Raw genomic sequence first — 27,642 nt, 5'->3', positions numbered from 1 at the left:
TTATTGGTGAGTCACGGGGTGACGGGGCGACTCCTCTGAGGTGAATGTCACCGAATGAGTGATGTAACCACCCTAAATCCTACTGTCCTGGGTTCAAATCTGGCCTACTTCCAAGCCGTGTGACCTCGGATAAGTCACTTTGCCCCCATGGCTTAGCCCTTACCGCTCGCTAAAAAGGAACAGCCTTTCTTGATGAAGATTCATGGAGAAGCGCAGGCACAAGGAGCCTTCAAAGCCAGCTGCGACCCCTGAGAGAACTCCATGGAAGCCGGGCTCACCCCACACCCAAAGGAATTAAAAACATGGCGGAAGGAGAGGCCAGCAGGGGAGAGAAGGACGGCTCATGGAGGGGAGGGGCTGATGCCTGCCTCAGGCCCACTGCTAGTTTAGAGCCAGGACAGCTGGCCGCCAGGACAGACAGGCACCAGGACAGCCGGCCAGGCCTTTCCCTGGTTTTTCCCTCTCTCTTCTGACACCACGGCCGGGGCAGGATTCTCGCTCCTGCTCTCTCCTGCCCGCCTCCCTCCCACGCCGAGCCCGGAGGCCCAAAGGTGTCCATCTCGGGGGCCACCACCGGGTTTCTCTTCTCTTTGCAGGCCCGGATGGTGGGGGGGCCCGCAGGCCCAGGAGTCCAGCAGGTCCTTCCTCCCCCCCCCCCCCCCGGGACCTCCAACAAGGCTCCTCAGGAAGTGGCCGCAGCCCACAGCCCTCCGGGGCCAAGCAAGGGGCCGGAGCGTCCTGGGCAGGGGGTCCGAGCGGCTCTGCTCATTGTGAGCCCACTCAGAGCTCAGACAAGAACCGGCACGGTACGGCTTGGAGGCAAAAAGGTGTTTAATGGCCAACCACCAGACAGTCCTGGGACGGAGGCGTGGAAGCCCAGCGGCCCTCCTCTTGGCCGGGGTGCCTCGGGGGCAGCTCCCAGAAGGGCGGGCGAGCCCACCTCCCACAGAACAGGAGCCCGCCTTCTGGTCCCCACGGCTGCGGGATGGAGCCGGCCTCGGGCCTGAGCCCTCTGAGGCTGGCCGGGCGGCATTCCCAGCGCCCCTCCCTGGCCGCCACACCCTCTGCCCACTGCGGGCCTGTCCCGTGCTGAGCCTTCGGCCCTCGGATCCTCCACGGAGCGTGGAGATGGGCCTGGGGAGCTGGTCGGGAAGGGAGCTGAGGCGGCCTCAGAGGCGTGGGCAGGAGGGAGCCCCGGGATGGCCTCTGCCCTCGGCGGCCCTCTGCAGGGGCCGGGAAGGCCTCTCGGGCCAGGCCCGGCCGCCCGGTCAGGAGCTGACACTAGTTCTTCCTCTTCGGCTTGCCTTCCTTTCTGTTCCTCCCGTCCCGGCCCTTCTTTGCTTTCTTGTTCGGTCTCGGCTCTTTTTCGCCTTCAGTTTTTCTCTTCTTGTCACTGAGAAAATACAGAAGAGGAGGAGGAGGGGGTGAGGTCTGGAGGCGCCCCGGGGCTCCTCTGGGCTCCTCCTCAGACCTCCCTCCAGGGCGTCTCGCCCAGAAGGCGGCCCGGGCTCTGGGGACACCAGAGGCTGGAGGAGGCCCAGAGCCCCGAGCCAGGCAGGGCCAGCTCCGCTGGGCTCCTCAGAACAAACTCCCCGGGGCCGGAGTGGCGCCTCCCGAGACCGATTCCAACGAGCCCTTTGCACCCCCATCCCCGGCGAGGCAAGATGTGGAAACAGAAGGGAGGCGTCAAGCTACAAGGCAGATGCCCGGCCTTCCTCCTGGGGGGCTACAAGCACAGAACGGGGGGCGCCGTGAGCCCATGTGCTCAGGTCTTTCCCCCACTGATCCCATCCCTGAAATGCCCCCTCCTACAGGAAGCCTCTTGGGAGGCCCCCCCACCAGAGCTGTGCGCATCCCTCCTGGAAGAAGGTCTCCTCGAGGCCAGGGATTTGTGCTGTATTCTCCTCCCCTAGCTGTGTGTGTGCGTGTGTGTGCGTGTGTGTGTGTGAGCGTGTGTGAGCGTGTGCGCGCCCCCCCCCCTCGGCTGAGAACAAAGGCCGGCTCAGGAGGACCCTGCCGGCCCCGCCATGTTCTCCCTCCTCAGCCTACCGACAAGGGGGACGGGAGCCGGGCTGTGCCGTCACCCAGCAGAGAGCATGGAAAGACAGGAGCCGGGGGGGGGGGGGGGGGGCGCCTCGTCCCAGGCCGTCCCCAGGCCTCACCTCTTCAAGCTGACAATGGAGGCGTTCTGTCCGGCCTTGTTCAGAACGTCGTTCCATTCCTCGTCATCGCCGCGGATTATGTATCTAAAGAGAGCAGAAAAAAACATGAATCATGGAACCATGGAAAGTTTTTCTAAAAGAATGGAAGATTTAAATAAAACAAACAAACCAGCCCCTGGCTTGAAGGGATTTGGAAGGTTTAAGAGGTGCCCCCAACTGAAATTCAAACGAGGAAGTCCTACTAGATATTAGAACCTCCAAGTAAAGGAGGCTGGGCTTGGCAGGATCTGGACACCCCAGGACACCCCAGGACACCCCAGCTCCTAAGAAACCACGGACAATATTTTCCATTAACGTTTTGTGTTGCAGATGAGTGAAAACCCTAAATAAAGACGCTACATCATAAAAAATTTAAAAAATAAAGAGAGCAGAGCCGGGGTAAGCCTGCACCCTGCATCCGTCCAGCAGGACCAGAAGCCGCTGCCCAAGGGAAGGGGGAGGGGCCACGTCCTCCCTCGAGGGCCGTGCGGGTCACAGGGTGGGGCCATTGGGCTGCCTGGCCTCCCCGCATTGCCCCCTTTCCCGACAGCACCTCCCAGTCCCCCGGCCTCCTCTCCTTCCCAGTCTCACTGCCCTCGAGGCCACCCGTAAGAGTCGCCCATGGAGCAGCCGGCACGGACCTGCTGCCCACCCCATCCCTGCAACAGGCCGCAGCAATGCCCGCCTCCCGGGCCGCCGAGCCCAGCACTGGAGGGGGGGGGGGGGTGGCGTGGGGCGGCCGCTCCCGTCCAGCCTCACACACAAGCCACTGAACTGCCTCTGGCTGGGGGCACCAAAGGTTCTTCCTCCCACCCCCCGCAATGTCTCCAACCCCCAAACGCCATAGAAACTGGAGCGTGAATGGGACCGTCCCCTGCGGAGGGGCCCCTGAAGTGTCCCCACGAGGCTGCTGGGCCTAGGGAGGAGGACGGGGGCAGGACAGGAGCCTCCAGCTCTCTGAAGGGTCATTATGGGAAGAGGCGAGTCAGGAGGCACAGCGGACAGAGCGTGGCCTGGAATCAGGAAGACCTAAGGTCAAATCTAGCCTCAGGCACTGTGTGACCCTAGGCAAGTCCATTAGCCCTGTGCGCCTCAGTTTCCCCAGTTGTAACATGAGCTGGAGAAGGAAATGACCCACCAGTCCAGTATTTTTGCCAAGAAAACCCCAAATGGGGTCATGGAGAGACTGAGAGGGCTGAAATGACTGAACAATAAATTCTGTTCAAAGAGGGATTCTGTTTATCCTGTGGCCCCAGAGGGCGAGGCACAGGCAGCCGGAAAGGCCTCTCCATCATAGTAGAAGGGCAGACATCCTACCCGAGAGTGGGCCGGGCAGCCTGGAAGTCTAAGGAGACACTAAGGAGACAGCCTAGCTACATCCCCACATCAGGTCAGGAAGCCAGTGAGGACTGCTTGGCTCCATTTTCCTAGGTCCTTCCCACCAAAAGATACCCCCACTTGAGGATAAGACCCTCCACTGGGGAATGGCTGAAGGAAGTATGCTAAAAGATGGTGACGGACAGGTCACCACCTCTGTGAACCTAGGAGCAGACGGGATATCCAAGAGGGGGAATCCGGCCGGGGTCAGGCCGAGACCCATCTGAGCCTTTCTTGGGCCTCAGTTTCCCTGGAGACACTCTGCCCAAGGGAGGAGCTCTATGAGGTCACCTCTGTGGGGGATGAAAACTGTTCTGTGGCTTCGCGCTCCCCTCCAACCCGGGGAGACGGCCACAGAACCCAGCAAAGTTCAGTGTGAAAGGCGGGATGTGCCTGGAGGCACTCAGCGAACAGGAGAGGAGGGTCCGCTAAGGAGAAAGGAATGCTGCCAGCAAGCCTCGGGCAGGCTGGGGTGCGTTTGTCGGTATCACAGGAAAAAGGAAGAGATTCAAGTCAGAGTCCCCAGAGCTGCTGTCAGTGAACTCTGATCCCCATACAGGAGGCTGAGGATGGGAGGAATAATGGATGCTTCCACAACCCAAGCGATTCGAGCCCATCAACTGGCAGAGCAACCCCTGACAACCATCCCTTCTCCCCTTAGAAAGGAGGCACGGGCCTGCCACGTGGCAATGCCAGCAGAGTTTCAGAGACTGGCGAGACTTTTTCCAAGGTTGGGGCCAAGGCCTTTAAGGATTCCACAGCCCATTCTCCAATCTGGCATGGAGTAGCAAGAAAAGGCCCCAGAGTGGGGGAAGCAGGACCAGGCAGACAAGCTGCTTAAGAGGAATGAATCGTGGCAGAGCCGGAGCAGACGGGCCTTCTGAAGTGATTGGTGCGGACACTGGCCTGCGCCTCCAGGGCTGCTGAATGCCCCGCAATCAATGGGCCACTTTTAGGACCACGTACTCTCTCTTGCCTCAGTAACACAGGGAAGCCCAGGACCTAGCAGCACAGGGCCCGGTGCTGGATGCTTAATTAATGCTTATTGGAATGCCACAGAAAAGTATTTAGCATCTTAAAAGAACAGGCTATACTTAGGGGCGAGAGAGCTCTGTCAGTCCTGATCCCAGGGCAGCTCCAAACACTAGGTCTCAAACACTAAAAACAGCAGCTACCACCCTGGGGAGGAAGAGGAACCTCCAGAAAAGCCAAAAATGGAAACGGCTCGTTTGGCACAAACTCACTAGCGGTGCACATTCACTGTTTGTTCTAACACACACTTGGGAGCAGACTTGAGGAACTTCTGGCTTTTCAGTCGGCCTAGTAAACTACTTTAACTTCTACAACACGGTGCCCCAAGAAGCCGGGGAATACCATGGAATCTCAAAGCTAAGAATATAAGGAAAATTTTGTCCAACACCTTCAACTTATTACTGAGTAAACTGAGGCCCAGAGGGGAAGTGACTTGCCCAACTTTGAAGAATGAAAAAAAGATTGATGAATTTGATTCCCAGAAAAAAACAAATCTAGTTTCTGATTAGCTCCTTTCCTGCCTCTTCCCTGAAGAAGAACATAAACACAGAACCACAAGATGGAGGGAGAGGACAGGGCAGGGGCTGGAAGAGGTCCTTACTGTGAGAGGTCCATGTTCTTGAGCTTCCCCACTTCTTTCAGGTGTTTTTCCTGGAATTCTTTTGCAGCTTCATCCTGAATTTATAAAACCAACAGCAAGGCAGAATTTAACATTTTAGCCATGACAAAATATGTGAAAGAGAAAAAATGTTTTTTCCTTTTCTTACTTTCCATCTTAAAATATAACATGCCATGAAAGCATGTAAGCACATCCTTCCAAATTCTACTTAGGAGACACATTATTTTTCCCCTTTGGAGGCAGCTCAGTAGCTCAGTGGATTGAGTACTGGGTCTGGAGTCAGGAAGACCCAAGTTATAGTCTGGCCTCAGACACTAGGTGTGTGACCCTGGGTGCGTCATTTAATGTCTGTTTCCCGGAATCTATTGGAGAAGGAAATGGCAGTATCTTTGCCAAGAGACTCCCATGGACAATATGGTCTACAGGGTCACCAAGAGTCATATATGACTGAATGGCTGAACAACAATCTTTCTCATAGTGGAGAAAAAATATTTCCACATATACATGCTCCATAGAAAGTCTAAACCTGTGTTTTGGGCGGGGAATACAAGAAACCCACATAAAGACAATGTGCCTCTCTTCCCTTGGCCAAGGGGAGTTTAAGACATTTAAGGGACACCCCTGCCACCATAATCAGCATCTGCTAATGAAGGACAGGAAATCTCCAGGGGGGAGGCTAGGCTTGTATGTGGATGAGTCAGGCTGGAGCCCACGGGAGCCAACGAGGCCCCTAGGGGAGAGAAGCACATACCAGATCTTCATTTAGAGACTTAATGGTGGGCTCCATGACCACGTCTTTCGTTGCCACCATCTGCTCCTCAATGGCCTTCTCCTGGATCATGCTGAACAACTAAGGAAGGAAATAAAGGCTGGTAGTGAGCAAGGGAATCTGCCTATGTCAGGTGCTTTCCATAGGTGGGCTGGCTTTGCTTATTCCTCCTCTCTGTGATAAGGAAGGTTGTCTGGGAGGAGGAGTGGGGAGGATGCACAAAGAAATGCAAGTGACATAAAAACAAGACAGAAGTACGGATTTATTATTTTTTTAAGGGACGGGAAGGCCTGTTACCTGCACCACTTTGCGGATGATCCTGTTGAAAAGGCCCATCAGCTGGCTGCAAGGAAGCTCAATCTCCTTTTCCAGCTGGTCCATGGTCTTGTGCTGTAGGCCAACCCCCAGCAGGAGAGCCTGGGGGACAATAAAATCTCACAGCAAACTCCCCATGATGACATGGGCCATCAGAATTTTTGACTTTAAAGTGCCTGGTGCCCACACTAATTTGATATTGATGAATAATGGTAATAATTACTAACGGTATATAACTAACATTTATAGGTTTCTGGAATCCTCTCCAGCAACTTGGAGAAAAGCAGGGTCACCCACTGCTAAAATCTTCACTAATTCCTGTGGCCCAAGAAAGGACAATCATCAAATCTCCAGAGTCTTGGTGAAAGGCCACCCTGAAGTGAACTTGTTCTTGCCCTTGAATGCCCTCCTACGGCATCTCCAATAAGTGGCCATCCAGTCTTGGCCAAAAGACTCTGAGTAAGGAGAGACCCCTCTTCTCCCCATCTCGGGCCCTTCTATAAACCATCTCCATGAGCAAAGGACCACAGGATTTATAGCTGGGAGTCAGTCTCATTCATTTACAATTTCCTAGGGTTACAGACCCTCAAATAATTTCCTTTCACTCTAGAGCCTCCCATCTATTGATTATCCACACTGAATCCTATACACATCTGGCACGTACACAGTCATCTACAAGTCTCCTCTGTTAGACTGTGAGCTTCCTGAAAGCAAGAATATCTTTTGTCTTTCACTGGATCACAAGACATGCTTGGCACATAGTAGGTATTTAGTAAACACCAACTGGCCAGCTGAGGGTCAGCTTAGAGGTCAATGAGGAAATTAAGGCCCAGAGAATTCATGAAAAGCACCTCCCAGGGGCATCCAGGATGAGCCACACAGACTGGTGGATCCTGACTAAGCTCCAGGGCTCCGGGCAACACGACAAACAGACATACCGACTGTGCAGCTGACAGGGATAGCTGCTGCCCGAGCTGGTTCAGGAAGTGCATCCTGGAGATGGCCGGGATCAGATCCATGATCAGATGATAATCCACCATGTTCCGGGAATACATCTCTAGCCTCTTCAGGTCATAGGAAAGGAAGGTGGCCTCCAGCTCTCCTCTGCTCAGTTCTGGGAACACAAAGTTCACCATCCGCAATGAACTTCATTACCTCCCTCGGCTGCCCATCAACCATCTACCTACTGCCACCCCCCTGATCAGCCGGCACTGGAGGGGTTTCTTTGTTTTTGTTTCTAAAAGGGAAATGTTAATTCTGCAGGCTCCCATCTGTCATCACTAAGGATGACTCCCTGGAACAATGTGTCCCATTGCCCAGATTCCCGGCCAGATGAGCAGATGGTAGTTGGTGGCAGCAGGGTACCATCTTGAAACCAGAGGGGAGCCCTCGATATCTCTCCCATTCCAACAATGCTCCATCTTTTCGTGACGCATCCATGCACACAAGGTCATCTGATTTTTCACAATAACCACTGAAGCCAGAGGAACAGGTATTGTTGTTATCCTCATGTGACAAATGAGGAAACTGAGTGGTTAAAAGGGCAGCTGGATCTTGGATGTTAAACCTGGGAATCAGATGGTGCCTCAGACACTTGCTGTGGCCCTGGGTCTCTTCACTTCCCTCAGCCTATCTGTAAAATGGGGACACCATCTACCTCAAGGGTGCTGCAAGGCTTGAAGGAGAGACGAGGGGCAAAGCATTTTATGAACTTTAAAGTGATTCTCTCTCTAGCTGTTATTACTGCCCTCGTTATTGTTCTTTGCCCAAGAGCACACAGCTAGTTGGGTTGGATAGCACAGAGGGGTTCAGACCTCCAGCAGACAATGCTCTCTCCTCCGCCTCCTCCATCCTTCACAGTTCCAGACCAAGTTCTAACATCATCTTCCCTCAAGCCCGAGCATTCACTCACCTGCCTGGGATTTCTCCCCAATGTTTTTATTTTGTAGGATGTTCAGAGCCAGGGCAGGCGAGAAAGAGCTGAACTGGTAGGAGAGCAAGGACAGGAAACGCCTCCGGAAATCTGGGGCAAAGAGCAGGGCAAGTTGGTGCCACAGAAGCTCAGCATCCCCTACCCCCCATCACCCCAGTTTCCCGTGCACCCCACTCAGTCTGTACCTTTCCAAAAGGCAGGGAGCCAGGGATCCTGCTCAGAATCTTCCTCTTCGGTTAGGGTCTTCAGCATGATACAAGAGTGCTCTCCTGTCAGGTCATTCTGAGAAACAGAACCCCGGCCATAAGCCCGGTGGGCCTCTTCTGAGGTACTGAGACTCAGCACGGCACAAATCTAAGGCAGTGAGCCCCGCAGAGCGAGGCAGCTTAGCTCCCCTGGGAAGGCCTTTCTCCTTGGGCCAAAGAGAGCCATGATCATGGGCTCACCAAGTGTCCAAGCACTCTGAGAAGCTCTGGAGACACACGGACGAGCAAGGCAGACTTGGGCTCACAAAAGGAAGCTGCCGACGGTCCCCCTCCTCCATGCCGAGCTCTCCTGGGGCCCGGGGGGGAAGCCTTCAAGCAGGACGAGGGCCTGTGCCTTGGGTTTCCCAATGTGCCTCTTGGGCATCAGGAGGAGGCCTTTTCAGAGCCTTGGTGTGTCAGATGAAGCCCAAGTGGAAGATGCTGGGTTACCCTTTCAGGGCAGTGCTGGGCGTGGAGGGGGCCCAAGTGCCGAGGACCCAGCAGGTTTGCCTACTCCGTGGCTTCCATTACTTGAGACACTGCAATTCTAGGCCTCTCAAGACTCCCTCTGGCCAGACTATCCGGTCTGCCCTCAAGGAGCTACAAATACCAATATTACAGACACACACATCACATGGCCATAGGATGCTGAGCTTCCCTCAAGGGACAATGGAACACGTGTATGTGTGTTGTACACACACGCACACAAATACACACAACTACACACTCACCGGTGTCTGTCTCAGATATACAGGAACGAATCCAGCTCGTTTCCAGAACCTGGGGGGACAGCAGACATTATGCATTTGTCTTGGCTTGGCTTAGCCTGAGAGGGGTGGGAATAACTAAGGAAGGAATGGCTGGGGAGAAGGTCCCCACGACACTGAGAGAAGAGGGGGACAGAACCCACACCCAGCCCCACCAGGGCTAGAGCAGGAAGCAGACCTACTTAAGCAATCTGGGGGTCAGTCCATAGGAGACACCCAAGTAGTCGAGGTTCTCAGCAGGCCTCTCGCTCAGCTTAAGGAGTAAAGGGGGCAGATCCTTCCGGGGGGTCACAGCTTCTTCCAACAAACTGACAGCCTGAGGGGAGTCGGGAAAAGAATGAGATACTACCTGGCCTGCAAGTTAGGACCCCAGTCACTGATCATTATTCAGCACTGGTGGGGTGCTGCTTCTGGAATACAGCATGTGTCCATGCAGGGAACCAGTCAGTTTAAAGTGACCAAGCATTACTGAGCACCTCCTGCATGCCAAATGCTGTGCTAAGCCACCACATTTAAGCTGTGCGACCTGGGGCAAGTACCCTGTTGTCAGATCCTCACATTCATCTATAAACTGGGATTCATGGTCTATCTACAAGATACTTAATAGAGCAGGAGCACCTGACTAGGTTCTGTGCCGCCTTAAACAGGTCACCATAAAACACCCGGGTCCTCAGGCTAGAGATGGTCTCTGGGGGCCTCACAGCTGCAATTCTATAATCCTAGGACTCACCAATCACAAACAACCTAAAGATGACTTCCCTAATGTCTCTCTCAGCCCAAAAGGAATTTTGCCTCCAAGGCTTATGGGGAGGAAAGAGCTCAGGAACTGGGGTCTGCTGTTACTACACTTACATTTGTGGGGAGGTAGCAAAGAACTGGAAACCAAGTAGGTGCCCAGACTGGAGATGTTAAACAAACCAGAGATGGTATGCCAATATGATGGAGTATCACTACACTATGAGATCTAAGGAACAGAGAGACTAAAGAGAATCAAGGGAAGATTTGGGTAAGACTGAGGCAAAAAAAAGCACCAGGAAAACCACATACATAGATAAACAACTACATTACCTCTAGGCACCCTTATTCAGATATTTATCTATCTACATTATAAATGGAAAGAACCACAACTGAAGATCCCTGACCTTGTGTGTTTTTAACAACCAAACTTGGCCAAGCAGAAGAACCAAGAAAAGGCACTCAAGGGCAGCTAGGTGTCAACCCTAGAGATGGGAGGATCTAAGTTCAAATCTGACTTCAGACACTTCCTGTGTGACCCTGGGCAAGTCACTTATCCCCACTGCCTAGCTCTTGCCATTTTTCTGTCTTAGAACTGTATAGGATTATTCCCCAGCATATATTGATTAGTATCAGCAATCAGAGATTGGCAACTTCCTACAGAAAATTAAATCTCTTTATGAAGAGAAATCTCCCTCCCCAAGCAGCTTCATATATATAAATACATAAATATGGACCTTTCAATATACTCTTTTCTAATGTGGCTAAGAGATGCCCCACCTTCTTTTGGTTCCTATGGGAAAGATTCTGGGTGACACAGTTCTCATGAGAGAAATCTCTAAACTTACAAGTTATAATCTTGACTGTGTCCTAAATGCTTCAGACTGAAAAAGCTTGGAGAGGTCTAAATTGTAACTCAACTGAGAAATTGCAAACTTAAGGAATGCTGCCATAGGCTTGGAAGCATTGGGAAAACTTAAGGAGGATAGAGGATAAAGAAATAGAACACGCAAAAGCATTATGTCAACCACTCAGGTGGTGGGAAAGGGGAGATGGTGTTGTGTTGAATCCCTATAAATTCTGAGTGAATTTGAGCATCATGGCCACTGCTTCTGAGGTCTCTCCAGACAGTGCTCCCCCACTCTCTTTCTATGCTCCCCTTTGCCCCTCTGACTGCCTAGTAAAGCCACATGAGCTTTGCCAGTGTCTTATCAAGTCTCCTGTCTGCTCATTAGAGTGATCCACGGAGGGAACGAGTCCCCACAACTTCCACTCCACACAGAACCGATACACACCACTGATTCTAAGATGAAAGGTAAGGGTTTTTAAAAACAAACTGATTGCCCCTGATCGTCTCATTAAGTCTCACCAAACAAGGCTGCCCAGGAGCAGCTGAGCCCCCTCACCTCGCTGCTCACGGTGTTAATCTCTTGTGACTTCTGGATGACTTTCTCCTCCAAGCAAGGGAACTGGCCCTCATAGTACATCTGAAGCAGCTGGAGGGCCCGGCTACCGTAGCCCATCTTCACAACAAAGAAGCAGAAATCGGATGAGACGTCGCCCATGGGCCTGGTCCTCTTGGATGGCACTTGAGAAATCCCTCCCCAGGGTTGCAGCACCATCCAACACTGCTAGTCTGTCTTAAGTCTAGACTAAAGGCAACCAAGGACAAGGATGGTCTCACTGTGTCCTGTCATGCCCAAGACAATGCCACTTCTCATGGGACCAGCGCAAGCTGGTGGTCACTGTGGCAGGGGACCCAACCACAGGAATGTCCCAGGGACACAAGGTAACTGCTGGAGTTGTTTTCATCAAAGGAGAGTAAGCACGCTAGATGGGTTAATAAGAGGGGGTGCATCAGTGAAAAGTATGACTCAATCCCTCTCACTACAAGGGCTCCTGGGGTCTCTCGAGCCATGGCTAAAAAAGTTCAGGCTTTCCTTCAAAATAACAGAAGGGCCCCAGCCTGCCTAATTCACAACAACCCATAAAGCTACAGCCAAAAGAGGAAACTGGGTATGAGGCAACACGAGGATGCATACCCCTTGATAATCTGGGTGCACTGCAATGCGGACGATCCTTCCACCAGAGAGGCTGCCAAAGTCAGGGTCCTGGAACTGTGTGGGGGACACAAGTCAGCAGCTCAGAAACAAGCAGAACTGAGGGGGAAAACTTCCACAATGATGTAAAGGAAAACAGCTTTAAAATGCTTCAGAATTCTTGAAATCTGCAAGTGACCAATTGTGACTTCAGAAACCCAAAAAAATCTCTGGCAGAGGTGGTGGACTATGGGAGCAGACAGAGGCATGTGTTTTGAGCCCCTGGTTACTGTGATGACTCATTTTCTTGAACTTTGCTCTCCTGAGGTGGAGGAGGGCTACAAGAGTCATTCGGGATAGTGATAAAAGAAAAAATTGAATAAAATTTTGTAGGTTTTTAAAAACTATTCCAAAACCCTCTTCTCCGCTGCTAATTATACCCAAGGATACTTAGTCATTCAGGACTAAGCCAAGGAGAACAGGTCACCTGCTCGGAAATGGTCCAGGGAATGAGATCTCCAAACGCCTTCTTCCCACGAGATAAACTGTTCAGGATGGATTGTCGAGAGATCTCCCCCTCAAGGCAAACCTAGCCAGGAAGGGAGGGAGGAAGGGTAAAAGGGAGAGAGGCAAGAAGGGAGTCTCAAGAGCACGCAGTGGCAGAAACAGGACTTGGCCTTAGAACCCATGACTCCAAGTTCACCACTCCAAGCTGAACCCTTCCCTCAGCGTACTTGGCATTGTTGCCCAAAGTGGCAGAATTCAGTGCCAAGCTTCTGGGATTCAAACCCAAGTTAAAGTGCTTGAATTTGAATTCTCAAATTCAAATGCTCAGGCTAAGGTACATCCCATGGCACCCTTGCCCTTACATGAGGTTCAATACTCACTTGGATTAGAGATCACCCTATTATACCCCAATGCCCCCCCATTCAGCCAATCCAGGAGACTCAATCTCTCTGGAGCCCTTCAATGCCCCAGATTCGCCTCCAACAAAGCTTAAGTGACCTCATGAACCATGAGTCAGGTCTTTTATACCTGTACAACAGCAAGTACTTCTGGCAAGGAGTTCTGAGTAGGAGGAACTGGTGGCAGGAGACAGAAGAGATGATGAGCTGGGGCATCAGAGAGCATCTGAAGGTCATTGGGGGAATTCTGTGGAGGAAGAGTCACAAATACCAATGAGAAGCACTTCAAAGCTAATGCAGAGTTTTCAGGTGGAGTTTAGGCAGGATGAAAGAAATCAAGCAACAAAAAAACTTTTAGAAGCAAAGAGCAGATTCAAATCCAGGGTTTCTAACCCCAGAGTCAGTGCTTATCACTACAACACTCCCTTAACAACCAAGAATTAGAATGGTTCAAAATACTCCTACAAAGGTACTTACAGACACATTAGAAATGTGAAAATTCTTCCCAATTACTTCAGGGGAACTCAGAGAGTCTCAGGTCATGATTAAACCTTCACCCAAAGCTGAGGCTGAGTGGGGGCACAAAGCATCTTACTTGGGGCACTTAATGGCCCAGAATTGACCTTCTTCTTCCTAAGAATGTGGTTGCAATGGACTAAGTTAGCCTATTAGCACCACTCAAAACTTGAGTTCCCATCTGGATTCTGTGCACAGTTCAGAAATGACTGAATACCAGCAAAGATCCTGAAAGGCATGGGAGATCCATAGCTCATACGCCCATAAACCTCAAACTCTCTACTCCATAATAAATCTAAAGAGGCAGAAATGGCTTCATCGTCATCTCTCATCATGTTTTCTTTTACTTTAAAAATATTTTTAAAAATCTGGGCCTGTGATTTTCTTGGTAGAGAACTCTCACAGTGAAGAAACTCTCTCAATCAGTGCCAACAGACATCTCTACAACTTAGGATCTTTGGGAGTTGCCTGGAGCACAGAGAAGTGAAGTGACTTCCCTGAGGCCTCAAAGACAGGAAGGGTCAGATGCCTCCAGCAAACACTTGGGTTCCAACCCTTCTCAATCAGAGCTTATAAAAACCTCTAAAACCTCATAGAACTTCCTACTGGCAAGGGTTTTCACAAATCTTTCTAGCCCGACCCTCTCCATTTGCAGATGAAGGAAAGGCATCTCAGATTTGCCCATGGGCACACATCTCCCTAGTGTTAGCGCTAGGACCCCAACTCCCTGCCAGAACTGAGGTTCTCAATGCTCCCGTTGTGCCAGCCAGCAGGGCGGGTAGGCGCTGGCGTCTTCCCTTCGGACACAGAAAGTGCCCACTCCCTATCTGTTAATGTCTCTCTTTGATGACATGAAGAGCTTAGGAAGTGACCTAAGCAATGCCCAGACGAGATGGCTGCTCGCGAGTGCTGGTCATCACCTTGTAGTGAGAAGCCACATAGAGCGCCATCAGCCTCTGCAAGAAGGCTTCGGAGGCCTTGTGGTAACAGAAGAGGGTGTCTCGGTTCACATAGTAGCTGTCCCAGGGTTAAGGAACAAAAAGAAAGAGAGGAAAACACCCTCAATGCCCCAAAGCCTGTGCAGGGATGCCAAGGATGCTCAAGGGGGGTCCAGAAGGTGTTTCAAGGCAGGGCTGGGCCTGGTAGAGGTCTCATAGGACCCCAGCCCCAGTGTCTCTGCCCACTCATTGCACAAAGGATACAGTTCACAGGTCTCAGGGAGAGGGCAGCCAGACACAATCCTGGTGATGTTGAGGCAGTCAAGACACAGTAGACCATTGAGCCACTTCTCTACATGGTCTCCAGGCGCGTATCGGATTGATTCCTGGAGGGAAACTTCATGCAGCGTCCGAGCTGCCCCCAGCAAGAAAAAAATGAGTATTAAACAATATGCCTTAAGAGGAAGGACACCAATGCTCTTCTGCTCTCCCTGAGTGGCTCCATCCTGACACTATGGTGACTGGGCACAGTCAACACATTTAGGGGTTTCTTGAAGCCAGGACAGCTTGTTACCCATCAGCCCGGAGAGGGCTGGTTGGCACCCTCATTTTGTCCCAGCTGCCAAGGTACCGATGCCCTTGAGTCCTGCTCCTCCTCCCACGCTGCCTGGACTTGGGGTCCTTTTAGGGAAATGAGCCCTGCCCCGGGGGAACTCCATGAGGTCAGAGACAGGCAAGCTGCCTAGATGGAGGCCCCCCAAGATCTGCTCCACCCTTTTGGGCAGGGTACCTGAGGCCAGCCGGGCTGTGGTGGTAGCCTTGTTCTCCGCCGTGGTGCTTATCTGGCTCTGGGCACTCTGTTGTCGCAGCTGCTGGATCAGCTTGAGGGACAGCGAGCGGCCAGTTCCCTCATATCTGCAGGCCAAAGACAGAACAGACAACTGAATGAGGCACCCCCTGCCCGCATATGCATGCCCACCTGCCAGGATGAGAGAAGAACTTTCTGTTTCACTGTTCAACCCTAAGACACAGAGTGGACGGGACTGCCTGGATGAAGACTCACCCGAGCCCAGCCCCAGAGGATGGAGGATGGATGGACGATCTAAGTGCCCATCCACCCCGGCCCTAGGTGGTCCATCTCGACCTACTCCCAGCCCTAAGGGTTCCATCCACCTACCCATTGATGGTGGAAGCCATGAACACGAGGTAGGGTCCGAGCAGGTTTTTCACCAAGGGTAGAGGGATGGCAGCCGCTTCATCAATCACAACCAGCTCAGCCTGGCCCAGCTTCACTGCGTCTGCTGGGTGAATGTACTATGAAGGAGGCAAAGAGAGGAGACGTGACCCAAGGGAGCTGGCACCTAGAGCCCAGGCTGGCCCAGGCCTTCCCTTCAAGGAGGCGCACGTGCCCAACAGCACGGACTGCCTCGTATTCCGTTCCTGGCAGACCGAGGACACGGCCGGAGTCCGGCTCCGAGAGGCCACTTACCTGGATGGTCTGTCGGTGCTCACGGAACACGTTCACCCGGATCACGGCCTTGTTAAACTCGGGATTCAATGACTGGATGATCTCGTAGTCTAAATGCTCCTGGCACACGAGATGGGGAAGAGGCGAGACAACAGGACGGCGCGTGAGAAACGTGCGCCGGAAACAGAGACGCGGCCCGGAAGTCCTCGGGCCCAAGCCAGACCCGACACGCAGTGACAGGACCTCGGCCGAGTCCCTCAGGCCAGCCAGCCTCCCGGGTGGGGCCGATGACAGCCGCGGCCCATCTTAAAGGAGCAGGAGACAAGGCAGGAGGCCGCCTTGCCAGGAGCGCTCGGGCCATGCCGGCGTGCGGGCTCCCCTGGCCACTCACCTGGTACTGCAGGGCATCAAAGCCTTTAAAGATGAACTCGAACAGGGTGTGCAGGTTGTCTGGACTGGGGGAGGTGACGAAGATGTTGGAGTATCTGGGGACAGAGAAGGGCGGCCTCTCAGGCACCCGACGCCTCCTCCCTTTCCCCACCAGAGCAGGCTCGAGGCAGGGGCCCAGCTACAGGGAAGGAGGGCCACAGCGCCACACAAAGGAGACCCGGGGAGGGGGGCGAGCCCAGAATTCTTGCCCACACAGAGAAGATACGGGAGCGAGGCGCCTGGCAGACAGGGCTGAGCAAGGCGTATGCTGAGACTCGAGTAACAGGAGCCCCTCATTAACCTTAAGGTTCCTTTTTATAGGGAGGGCAGCAAAACATTATTGGGATGTGACCATTTTTAGAAATGACCACACCAGGGGCAGCAGGGTGGCTCAGTGGACAGAGAGCCTGGCCTGGAGACTGAATGGTCCTGAGTTCCAGTCTGGCCTCCACCACTTCCTGAGCAAGTCGCTTGGCCCCCACGGCCCAGTCCTTAGCGCTCTTCGGCCCACTCTGAGGCAGAAGGTAAGGGTTAAAGGAAGCCACAAAGCGCCACACAAGCACGGACGGAGGCGCGGACTCTGCCTCGCTCCCCGGGTGTCTCCGAGCCTCCTCAGCGCATCTCTGGAGACGAGGCGGCCCTCGGAGCTGCCCCGCACGGATGCGAAGGGAGGCCTCGGCCCCCCGGCCGCCCTTCCCGGCAGGCTCCCACTCACCCGAAAGCCACGGCCCCGGCAATGGCCAATCCCAGGGCGGCCGACTTCCCGCGGCCCCGGGCGGCGGTCAGCGCCACGGTGCTCCTCAGGGTCTTCTCCGAGATGGCTTCGATGAACTTGAGGACAGCCTTGGCCTAGAGGACGGGAGAGGCGAGGTCTGACAGAGCGCCCTGCTCAGCTGCCACGAGGGAGGAGAGGCCGGCGGTATGGAGCCCCAACAGCCTCATCTGAAGGCTGCTCCTCCAAAGCCAACATGGCAGCTGATTCCCTGCATGCAGCAGGCACTGAGCTAGGCACTGGGGGGTTCAGAAAGAGGCAGAAGAAGGCCTGCCCTTGGAAGCTCACAATTTACATTTACAGAGCTTGAATGTTTGCCGAGAGCTTTACAAACCTGATCTCATTTGGTGCTCACAACATCCGAAGAGGGGAGCACAATGACTATCCCCATTCTACAGACTGAGGGGAAGTGACTTACCCAGGGTCACCAGCAGCAAGCACCTGACCCCAGGGCCAAGGGCCAGCTCCCATTACGGGACCCCTCTGGGCCACACAAGCAGCCTGAAACAGGCAGGGCTACCCGCTTCACAAATGAGCAAACAGGGGTCCAGTGACTGAGCAGAGACCCGGGCCTGACTCTCCCATAGACATGGATGGGAGCCCCCTTCTGACTTGGGAGCGTGTGACCACAGCAGCCACGTCAAACACTCCCCTGGGCCTCCGTTCCTCCCTGTAAAATGGGAGCAGCAGAAGTCCGGAGCGCCTCTTCAGGGTGGCCGTGAAGACTACGTGAGAATGCCAGGAAGGTGCTTTGGACCCCTTTAGGGACTCCGATAAAGCCCGGAAAACCAGGAGGGGGCATCTCCATAAGAGCATCAGGAGGCCGAGCAAAGCCGGGACGGCCGGAAGGTGCCCTGGGGGCCGGGGTCCTCGGGCCTCCCTCACCCAAACTGCCCCCGGCCCGCTGTCTCTCACTCCTGGAGGACAGGCCTCCCGGGGCTTTCCCAGAAGCCTCGGCGCCTCACCTGGTCCAGCGTCTTACAGCGGTCCACCAGCACGCCCACAGGCTGGGTGTCCTGCAGGCTCTCCTTCAGCTCTTTCAGCTCCAGGTCTGAGGGGGGGAGATCCTCCTCCTGGCGGGGGAGGGGGGGAGGTCATCGTGATGCCCGCTGGCCGCAATGCCCACCAGTGAGCCCCCCCGCAGTCCCCCCGGGGCTTCCCAATCACCTGCGTCTTTGGGGGCAGCGGCTGGATGTTGGCTGTGTGGCTCGAGATGGGCAAGATGTTGAGCTGGTCGTCGATGACGATGCAGTTCTTACAAGAGGCCAAGGAGAGAATGAACCTGCCCGGAGAAGAGGCCCCGCCTCAGCTCCCGCGGGGGTCACCGGACCCCAGGGAGCCCGAAGAACCCTGGCCTGGCCCTGCCCGGGGCCTCCGTTTCCTCATCTGGGAGCTTCTGAGCTGGCAGCACTTCAGTCTGGGGGCTCCCTATTCAGTCGCGTTACTGCGCCCAGCGCCGACCCACATCCTCTGCAAACACGAGCTCAGGCCATCCGCACAGCTGCCCAGCAGAGCTGCTGTTATCGCCCCCATCCCGCCGATGAACAAAGGGGAGAGATTTGCCCATCTATGATAGGTCTGAAAGGGGAGTGAAACTCGGGTCTCCCCGACTCCATCTGCTGCACCTCTGAGCCCCGAAACGGGGCTCCGTCTGCTTACCACGCGAGGTTATCTGGAGGGCCCACGAGAGCGCGCCCGGCACGGCGGTCACTTTATCGGGGGCCTGGACGGGCCTCTCAGCCATATGGGCACTATGTGTCGGGGGGCCTGAATGATCTAAACAGCCCAACGTGTCTCCTCCTCACATCTCACGTCCCTGGCGGATCTAACAAGGGTCTCGGGGCGCTTTCACCCAAGCCGCTGAGGGTCCTAGAACGTCCGTGCCGGAGGGGCCCAGAGGAGCTAAAGGCAGCATTCCCCGTCCTGGGAGTATCTCTGCACGCCCAGCTGTCCTCCAGGCCTGGCACACTCTCCCTCCGAGCCTCAGCTCCAAGGCCCCCCTCTAAGCTCATGGCTTCACCTCCTCCCGCGTCAATGCATGTTTATCAGGAGTTCTTGTACATGGGAGGGCAGGGGGTGGAGCTGTCTCCTAAGGATCTGGTTCGAATCCTGACTCACTACTGCCTACCTGAGTTAGGGCCCAGGTGTCCCAACTCCCCAAGCCAGACTCCTTCCACTGCCCCCCATTAATCTGGGAATGCTGCCGGCTTCTCTTTTAAAAAGATCCTATTTTGGACTTCCAGGGTGCCTTTCCTCAAATAAGGTCCGAGCTTCTGGCTGGATACAAGACCCCAGATCCTCCCCCATGCAAATGTGCTAAGCAATGTAGCCGGATTCCTACCTCTCGTTAAATCGTCCCACCACGTCCTGGTGAGCTTCTGTCCGGTAACGGGAATGCACGTCCTAGCAGGAAGAACAAGAAGCCGTCTGAGCAGCAAGGGGGAGCCTGGCTGGGGCTGAGGATTTGACCAGGGCCCCACTGCTCTGCCCTCTCCCCAGCCTGGCACAAGCCCTCATTCCCTCCGGCCCTGACTTCTCTGATGCCCACCGACACCCCCTGGGCTTTCCCACCACAGGCATCTGTGCCCGTGCCCAGAATACATCCATCTCTCTCCAATTGGGCTCTACAACCCTAAGTCCTCCTCAGTGGTCTCCCTAAAGCCTGGAAGGTCACGGCCTTCCCTTCTGAGCTAACCCCCAAAGCGCAACGAACAAGACATAGTTCTGTGATCTGCACCTGCATCTTCCCCCTCTCGGGGCTCAAGGGCTCCAGGGGCAGGGCCTGAGTCCAAGCCAAATGCCCCAAACTGCAGCCCCTCACAAAGCCATGTGCCCAGCAGGCCCTTAAACCACGGTGGCAGGAAAGGGTTCTGTCTCCTAAGAATCTACTCAATCTGTAGGCCAGGCACAGAGGCAGCTTCAGGGAACCTTAATTTTCATGGAGAGACCCCCAAGCAGTGGGGCAGGCAAAAATGGAGTAACTCTATGAGATGGAGCTGTGAGGAGGGGGTGCCCTACCAGGCCTGGGGGTGCCTCCTAGATGGAATGTCAGCAAGACTGATTTAGCTGGACAGTGGAATGGGTGAAGGACAGTGACCTGTAAAAGCCCGGACAGGTAAGCTGAAGCCAGGTTGTTGTGAAGGAGATATTTTTCTTTGATCCCAGAGGAAACAGGGAAACTGAGGTTCACAGAGCTGGGAATGACTTGGTTCGACCTGTGGTCCTAAAGTGCTGCTTGGGCAAGTGTGGGGAGGATGGACTAGAGGGAAGGCGCTTGGGGCAGGGAGAGCGAGCTTGGGGCTGGATACAAAGCTGGGGAGTCATCTGCCCAGATGGGATCATTAAAGGTCAGGAGCTAGGGAGAGTCTAGGGACGAGAGATCCCCAGACCTCTTAGGGCCACCCAAGATAGGGTCTGCTATGGATTGGGGGGAGCAGGCAGCAACAGCCCCTCACTGTCCCAGAGCCCCGAGAGCCTGGCTCCAGAAGGCCTTCTCAAGTCGGGGCTCCAACAGCTGGAAAATGCACCCCCCCGCCTGGGCCTCAGCTGCCTTTCTAAATAAATCTCTCCTGTCAACAAGTCCAACCACAGGGCAACTGCTATGGCTGAGGGAGGCAGTGTGGGCCCAACTGACCCTCCCAGAGCGCGACTCCCAATCCTGCCAGTAAGAGCAGGAGCCACAAGGCCCGAGGCGGCACCGGCTCACCATGGTCATGGTGTACAGCTGTTTGAGTGACTTCATGGTCCGCAGGAGGATCACAACGATGCCGCCCCCTTCCACCGTCTCCACTGTCCGAGCCAGCAGGTTTGGGGTCAGGGCCTCGAAATCCTAAGAGGAGGAACAGACAAACGAGCCCCCGTCGTCCAGCAGCCCCACCACCTGAGGGCCCCCAGCCAGGCCAGGATGGCTGGGACGGTGGAGCCAAGCCCTCGTCCTGCCATAGCTGGGACGGCACTGTCCGCACCACCCAGGGCACGGAAAGGCTCTGGACATAGCTTGGGCACAGATGGCACCGCCTTCAGGGAGGGAGCAGAATGCAAAGCTTCATAGTCCCCTTAACTTAACTGCATAAAAAGCGCATTTCCTCACTAATAAAGATGTTTGCTTCTTTTTAAAAAACCCCAACCAGAATCAATACTGTATGTTGGTTCCAAGGAAGAAGAGAGGTAAGGGCTGGGCAATGAGGATCAATGACTTGACCAGGGTCACACAGTATGAGAATCTGAGGCTAGATTTGAACCCAGGACTGTCCTCAAGCCTGGTGCTCTATCTACCAAGCCATCTTGCCACCTCCTCAATAAATGTGTTTTAGAGAGAGAAAACAAGCAACAATCCCCATTAAATGGCATCTTCCTGGTTTCGGGGCATGATGTAAGACCCAGTAAGGTTCTGCCATCACCCAACATGGCTCAGCCTCATGTTGGGGTGACAAGGCCAAGGATGCCACCTGTGCCTCTGCTCAAGTCACCCACAAACACCCCTGAAGGCCCGGGCTGACAATGGTGTCCGAGGCCTTCTGCAAGAGCAGGACCCTCCCCGCTGGGATGAGGCCAGGGACGGTCTTCAGGACCCCACCACGTGCAAAGTGGCCAAGAAAACCCCACGCCCACCTCAGGAGCCCGGGCGGAAGGGCCGGAGCACAGGGCCTGCAAACCCCGCCTCAGACACCCGCTTGCCAGGGGACCCCGGGCAGGCCAGCCCGTTTGTTCTCCTCGGTTTGTCGGATTGTAAAATGGGGGTGATGCCAGCGCCTGCCTCCCAGCATCCTTGTGAAGGCAGAAACGTCAGCGGGAGGCACTCCGCGAAGCTCGGGGCTCGCGTGTTACCTAGCATGCCTGAGACACGCCTACACGTGAGAGCACGTCCAGAGGACACGTCCTGCACGGAGTGGCGCGCAGGGAGCCCTTGGCACAGCCCCTCAGAGCACTCCAGGACAGGCACTCACGGGGCGACGCAGGGTCTTCTGAGAGCAGGACGAGTGCCCGTGCCGCGGACATGCCGGGGCCAGAGGCCACTCGGAGCTCCGTGTATCTGAGGAGGGCCTGGAAGCCTCTAAGAGCGGGACAGGCCCGGCCCCGCCGGCACGGCCCCCTGAGCGGCCCGAGGCCCGGCGGCCCATTACCTGCAGGACGCACATGCCGAAGGTGTTGCCCAGGATCTTGTGCGTCTCGTTGTAGTAGCAGTAGCGGATGTTAGTGGCGGCCACAAAGAGCTCGAAGGGGTCGTCCTGGTTGACGCTCAGCGTCCCGCTCCTGATCTTCTTCTGCAACTGCCTCAGCCTCTTCTTGCGGTGGCTGCGGACAGAGGCCGCCATCTGTGGAGCGTGTGGGGGGCACCAGCCTGGCCCAGACGCTCCCGACCCCCCAGGACCACCACGACAAGTGGGTCTGACCCCAGCCCTAGGGGCAGGGAACCCCCGTGGTTGCCGCCTCTCTCCCCTCAGCGTTCTCAGCTATAAAGTGGGGACAATGACAGCACTGACCCCTGGGGGCAGTGTGAGAGCAATTTGGGGGGGGGGGCTCCCCTAGGAGCTGAGCGGCTATCACCTGGAGAGTGAGAGAGAGTGAGAGAGAGAGAGAGTGTGTGTGTGTGTGTGTGTGTGTGTGTGTAAGGGTTGAGAGGGAGGGGAATAACCATCTGGGAAACCTGTACAAGGACGGCAAGTGAGGAAGACAAGAGGCTCACACTCACCTGCTGAACCCCAGCTCCTTCTTGTAACACCACAACACAGACGGTCTGGCCCTCACGGCTGCTTTGGACAACATGTGATGGAGAATGACCACCTGCAAAGGAGGTGGTGACAGCTCATTAGGACACGAAGCGATGGCGGAAGAACCATCTTAGTGACAGGCAAGGAAATGGCGACGTTTCTGAGATTCTGAAGGAACAACAGTCAAAACCAATTGATAGAGGCAGCTGGGTGACACAGCAGATAGAGCCAGACCTGGAGATGGGAAGTCCTGGGTTCCAATCTAACCTCAGACACTTCCTAGCTCAGTGACCCTGACCCTGGTTCCTAAACCCCCATCACCTAGTAATTACCTCTCACCTCTCTTAAAACTGATTCTAAAACAGATGGTAAGAATAAAAATTTAAAAAAAAAAAAAAAAAAAAAAAAAAAGGATGGCTAAACATTTATTAAGCACCTACTATGTGCCAGGCACAGAACTAAGCTCTAGATACAAAGAGACAAAAGACAGTTCCTGCCCTCAAGAAGCTTGCAATCTGATGACAGAAGAGAGAAACATGTTCGTGATGATGTTTGTGTGGAAGGTCTGGGAAATGTTGCAGAAAGGTAGGATCTCTGGAGATTTGGGGTGTCTAACTTCATAGGTTCCATCCCCACTCCCAGAATGCTCTCCTTCCTCACCTTCTCTGCTCAATCACCACTTTAGAGGACTCTGCTCAATCTCCACTTTTTACAAGGAGTCTTGCCTGATTCCTTGCCCTTCCCCTCTCTATTTTGTATTTATTCTAAATTATTATGTACTTCTATCCTGGGCAAGTCACTTAGGTCCAACTGCCTGGTCCTTTACTGCTCTTCTGCTTTGGAATTGTTACATAGTGCCAATTCTAAGATAGAAGGTGAGGGTTTAAAAAAAAGAAAAAGAACATAAAGGCCCTAGAGAGCAGAGACTGTTATTCCACTGAGTGGTTGATTAGCTCTTAGGATAAAACATTCTCTTCAGGGAGGACAGCTAGATAGTACAGTGGATAGAATACCAGGACTGGAGACAGGCAAACCTGAGTTCAAATCTGACTTCAGACACTTATTAGTTGTATGACCCTGGGCAATTAATTTAATCCTGTTTGCCTCAGTTTCTTCAATTTTAAAATGGGCTGGAAAAGGAAATGGCATTTTCCCCAAGAAAATCTCAAATGGGGTCACAAAGAGTCAGGCATGACTGAAAAATGATTGAACACCCTATTTAGAGGGTTCTACTAACCCCCTGAGATTAACAGATAAACCTGAATGGATCCCAAAGCTACTGAAACAGTTACCACAAATCCCAGGCACTTTATGTCATAAGGTAAAGCCCTCCTTGAGCCTGTTTAGTCCATGTTTCTATCTTCCAGATAAAGTTCACAGAATTTTGTTATTTATGTCCAATGCTAACCTGAGACATAGAAATCATGTCACTTCCTCTCTTTTGGCCTCAGTTTCCACATATGAAAAATAGAAGTTTTGAGATAAATTATCTCTAAGGTCCTTTCCAGAGCTAAAAACCTTACAGAACTGATGGGAACTGAGGTTTAGGGAAAGGAAACCGTTTCTCTAAAGTTGTCCAGCTATTTAGCTGCAGAGAAAGGTCTAGAGACTAGAACCCTGAAATCAGATTCTACCTAGATTCAAAGACCTTTCACTTCCTCAGCACATTTTGCCAACCAAAAATCTCTCATCAACACAAGGAAGGGTTTGTCTATGAATCCAAACAAGAAGGAGGCAACTAGAAGACAGATTTCACAAAGGGTCCTTAATACCATCATCCTTCCTGCTGGGGCCCTTGGACAGTTCTTGCAATGTCCAGGCTGGAAGAACAAGAATCCATCCTAGGGGAATGGGCAAAGGGCACTCTCAAGACTTACCTGATCCTTCCCTCGGTCCCCCACAAGGACAAAGAGAGACCTCTGCCGCTCTGCCACCCCATTCTCAATGAGAACTCGGATGCGGTTATCCACCTTCTTCCTCTGCATGTTGAAGGACAGCCGCTAAGGAGAAAAAAATACAACAGGGGCACAGAATTATCCTCTAAAAACCAGGAGGACTCAGGGAAGCCTAAGTGTTTGGGAAACAGGAAGAGTTGAGTTCAAATCTGGAAAACCATTTGTGTGACCCTGGACAACTCACTTAACCCTGCTTGCCTCTGTTTCCTCATCTGTCAAAGGAGCCTGGAGAAAGAAACAGTAAACCTGGAAAGTATCAGGGAAAGGGCACAGAGTCAGCTCCCAGGAACTGTATTTACCAGCTCTCACAATCCTAGGGTTTCGGTGTTTTAACATCGGATTGTTTTAACATTTCAACTCCTGGTTTAATAAAGAGGGAGCTCATGTCAAAAGCCTGTCTCCCCACACCCATAAAACTCTCCCAAGGGCCTCAGCTAATCCCCAATGCCAGGGGCCGGTGCAACACGGAGAAACAAGTGCTGTTGGCGGCACAGAAGCTTTACACAAGCTTTTCTTTTAACGTCTTACCTTCCGTCTTAGAATCAATGCTGTGTGTATAGGTTCCAAGGCAGAAGAGCGGAAAGGACTAGGCAATAAGAGTTAAATGACCTGACCAGGATCACACAGCCAGGAAGTAGCTAAAGTCATATTTGAAACCAGAACCTCCCATCTCCAGGACTGGCTCTCTGTGCACTGTGCACTAACCGCGCTCAGAATCGACACTGCCTCGGAGGTCAGGTGCGGTTATTCCCATTTTACACACCAAGAAACTAAACCGAAAGGGGGTTCGTAGCTCAGAAGCAGGGACCTGAACAAACTCGCACCTCCCCACCCCTACCGCCCTGCCAGGTCCCGCCCCCTGTTCCCAGCTCCTCACTCGCCCGACGGCAGCATAGTCAGCGTCCGTCTGCCGGCCCGCTAGCTCACTCGTTAGATCGGCAACTCCCCAAGAGCAAGCGCTGTCTGGTGCCGGGCATCCAGCAGAAGCTTACTCAATGTCCTCCCGCACCACCCACCTCCCCGGCCCCGGCCGCTGGGCCCCTCTGCCGCACCCTCCCCCGTTACCTCTCAGCAGAGAGCCGTCAGATCCTGCGAGCTCCGCTTGGGGCAGAGAAGACAAGCACGTGGAGCAGGCGGCACGTGGAGCAGGCGCCACAGGCTGAAAGGTCCCAGCTCTCCAGGGAAGGAGGTAGCCGTGTAGGCGGCCTGCTGCGGCGGCGCGCAGACCCCGCCCCCTCATATGCCTTTACTTCCGAGAACTTCCCGGAAGCCTCCGTGAGCAGGCATGCGCAGGCGGTCCCGAGGCCGATAGGGACTTAAGAGGATTGCGGCGCAGTCCAATGACGTCACACAGTCCCTCCCCCGACAGAGACGGGACGCGGACGGAAATACCTTTGCACTGAGGCTGCGCAGAGCCTAGGGCTGAGGAGGTGCTTTGGGTCTTGGCCCTTTTATCCCTCATTTATTACCAGAGGCTCCCCCTTCTCTCGGGTAAATCACACTTATTGTTTCCGAATTGGTGGACTCAGTCCGTTTCTCCATCCTTCCTTACCGCCCTCCGCCTCTTCTTTCTCCTTATGAGTCATCTCCCATCTTCCGACCTTTGCTCTCGCGATGCCCAGGGCCTCCAGGCTGGCCTCCTTCAAAGCCTGGCTCAGGTTTTCTTATGCACAGCCGCATGATAGCTGCGTGGCTTCGTCAGAGGTCGCTACCCGGATTGGTTGCAGGATGGACCACCGGAATGACAGACTTGGGAGTGTGTAGGATCCTCCCCGAAGGAGGGAAATGGAAGAGCCTGACCCGGCCGCAGAGAGGGTAGTTAATCAGAACGCGCCCGCCTTATTTCTGGGGGCAGACGAGTGCAAGCGAGGTGGGCAGCAGCAGAGGTTCTCGTCCCCTCCTCTGCAGAATTCGAATATGGGGAATCCTCCCCAGGAACTTGCCCGGCGCCTGCTCTGCATCTTGGGCGACTTCCGGGAGATCCTGTCACAACCGCTGCCCACCTTACCTTCCCGCTGACTTTCTGGAACGCCAAGGCTCCGCCTGCAGTCCTTCAGAAACGCTCCATAACGACCTTCAAAATCCATGAACGAACCGAGATTGGGATCATGGCACATCAGGCTGGTGCAACTGGTTCGGAGAGCAAGCTTGGCTCCATGCAGTTGGGAAAAAAATTGTCCCTTTCTACACCTACCGTTTTGACATGACGGGTCTGCCAGTGGCATTAAAACAATCGCATCTTCTCCAAAGCTCTGGACTTGGCGGGGCAGTTTTCCCTCTCTGTGCATTGTTCAAACTCCACCAGACACAACTGGGGTATTTTTGAGATGAGCAGTGACACAAGTTCTTGGGTACTTCAGTCTTATTTATAGGCCCAGAGATGGTTCTGTGCCACCAAACCAACATTTTACCATGAGTTTTCAGGGCTTAAATTTGCCTCCCTCCATTTACTGTCGGAATGTTCCTCTCACCTTTGTCTTGTCTCTGCCCATTAACATACCAGTACTAGACTGCCAAAATATCCAAAAGTTAGCTAGCCATTTTAAGTGAGGTGGGTTCTGGGAGCCAGATTCCTTAAAGGCCTGAACCCCTCCATCTCAATTCTTTAATCAACATCCAGTCTCCTGGGACTGAATAGGAAGTGGTTTGCTAGAAATAGTAACTCAAAGCTTTAAAAGGGCCAGCATTTACTACCCATGGTGTCCTAAGGTTTTAATAAAAAATGACTCCTATTGTTACCAATTCATCCCTGTAGCTTCCCTTCTTAGAAAAGTGCAAGTTGCTGGAAAACATCCTGTGCTTTCCTGTTTGGAAAGGTCCATCAAGAGGCCCCACACACATTGCAGCTCTTCATTTTCTGTTAATGAGCCTCCAGAGATTCAACTTCAAAACACTCTTGTTCCTTTCTAAGTGGAA

The 27,642-nt window shown here is 53.7% G+C and overlaps 1 protein-coding gene across 1 annotated transcript; it reads right to left on the bottom strand.

Annotated features, from left to right (window-relative positions):
• Window positions 1–813: 813 nt before the first annotated feature.
• Window positions 814–25,793, bottom strand: NAT10 (N-acetyltransferase 10). The gene is made up of 29 exons (XM_044680277.1): window positions 25,604–25,793; window positions 24,649–24,771; window positions 22,753–22,844; window positions 22,184–22,355; window positions 20,767–20,889; window positions 19,402–19,463; window positions 18,228–18,342; window positions 18,026–18,133; window positions 17,004–17,137; window positions 16,251–16,344; window positions 15,881–15,979; window positions 15,569–15,705; window positions 15,182–15,306; window positions 14,656–14,806; window positions 14,374–14,470; window positions 13,068–13,184; window positions 12,520–12,621; window positions 12,036–12,110; window positions 11,400–11,516; window positions 9,441–9,574; window positions 9,223–9,271; window positions 8,432–8,528; window positions 8,226–8,336; window positions 7,252–7,427; window positions 6,296–6,415; window positions 5,981–6,079; window positions 5,212–5,285; window positions 2,163–2,246; window positions 814–1,393 (listed from the first exon to the last, which is right to left on the bottom strand). The coding sequence occupies exons 2-29, from the start codon at window positions 24,754–24,756 to the stop codon at window positions 1,282–1,284; spliced, it is 3,084 nt and encodes a 1,027-aa protein (XP_044536212.1). The 5' UTR covers window positions 24,757–24,771; window positions 25,604–25,793; the 3' UTR covers window positions 814–1,281.
• Window positions 25,794–27,642: the final 1,849 nt, after the last annotated feature.

Source organism: Gracilinanus agilis, chromosome 6 (assembly GCF_016433145.1).
Source record: "Gracilinanus agilis isolate LMUSP501 chromosome 6, AgileGrace, whole genome shotgun sequence".
Classification (NCBI taxonomy): Eukaryota; Metazoa; Chordata; class Mammalia; order Didelphimorphia; family Didelphidae; genus Gracilinanus; species Gracilinanus agilis.
The sequence above is the reverse complement of the archived record's forward strand: the minus strand, read 5'-3'. Positions and strand labels throughout refer to the sequence as shown.

Bases quoted from the DNA above. Each gene is read 5' to 3' on its own strand.
- NAT10 (XM_044680277.1), bottom strand. From the start codon at position 24,756: ATGCAGAGGAAGAAGGTGGATAACCGCATCCGAGTTCTCATTGAGAAT. The intron at 18,134-18,227 runs GTGATTGGGAAG...CTCCCCCGCCAG, and splicing joins CGCTGCCCCCAAAGACGCAG to GAGGAGGATCTCCCCCCCTC. The intron at 16,345-17,003 runs GTGAGTGGGAGC...CTCTGTCCCCAG, and splicing joins GCCGGGGCCGTGGCTTTCGG to ATACTCCAACATCTTCGTCA.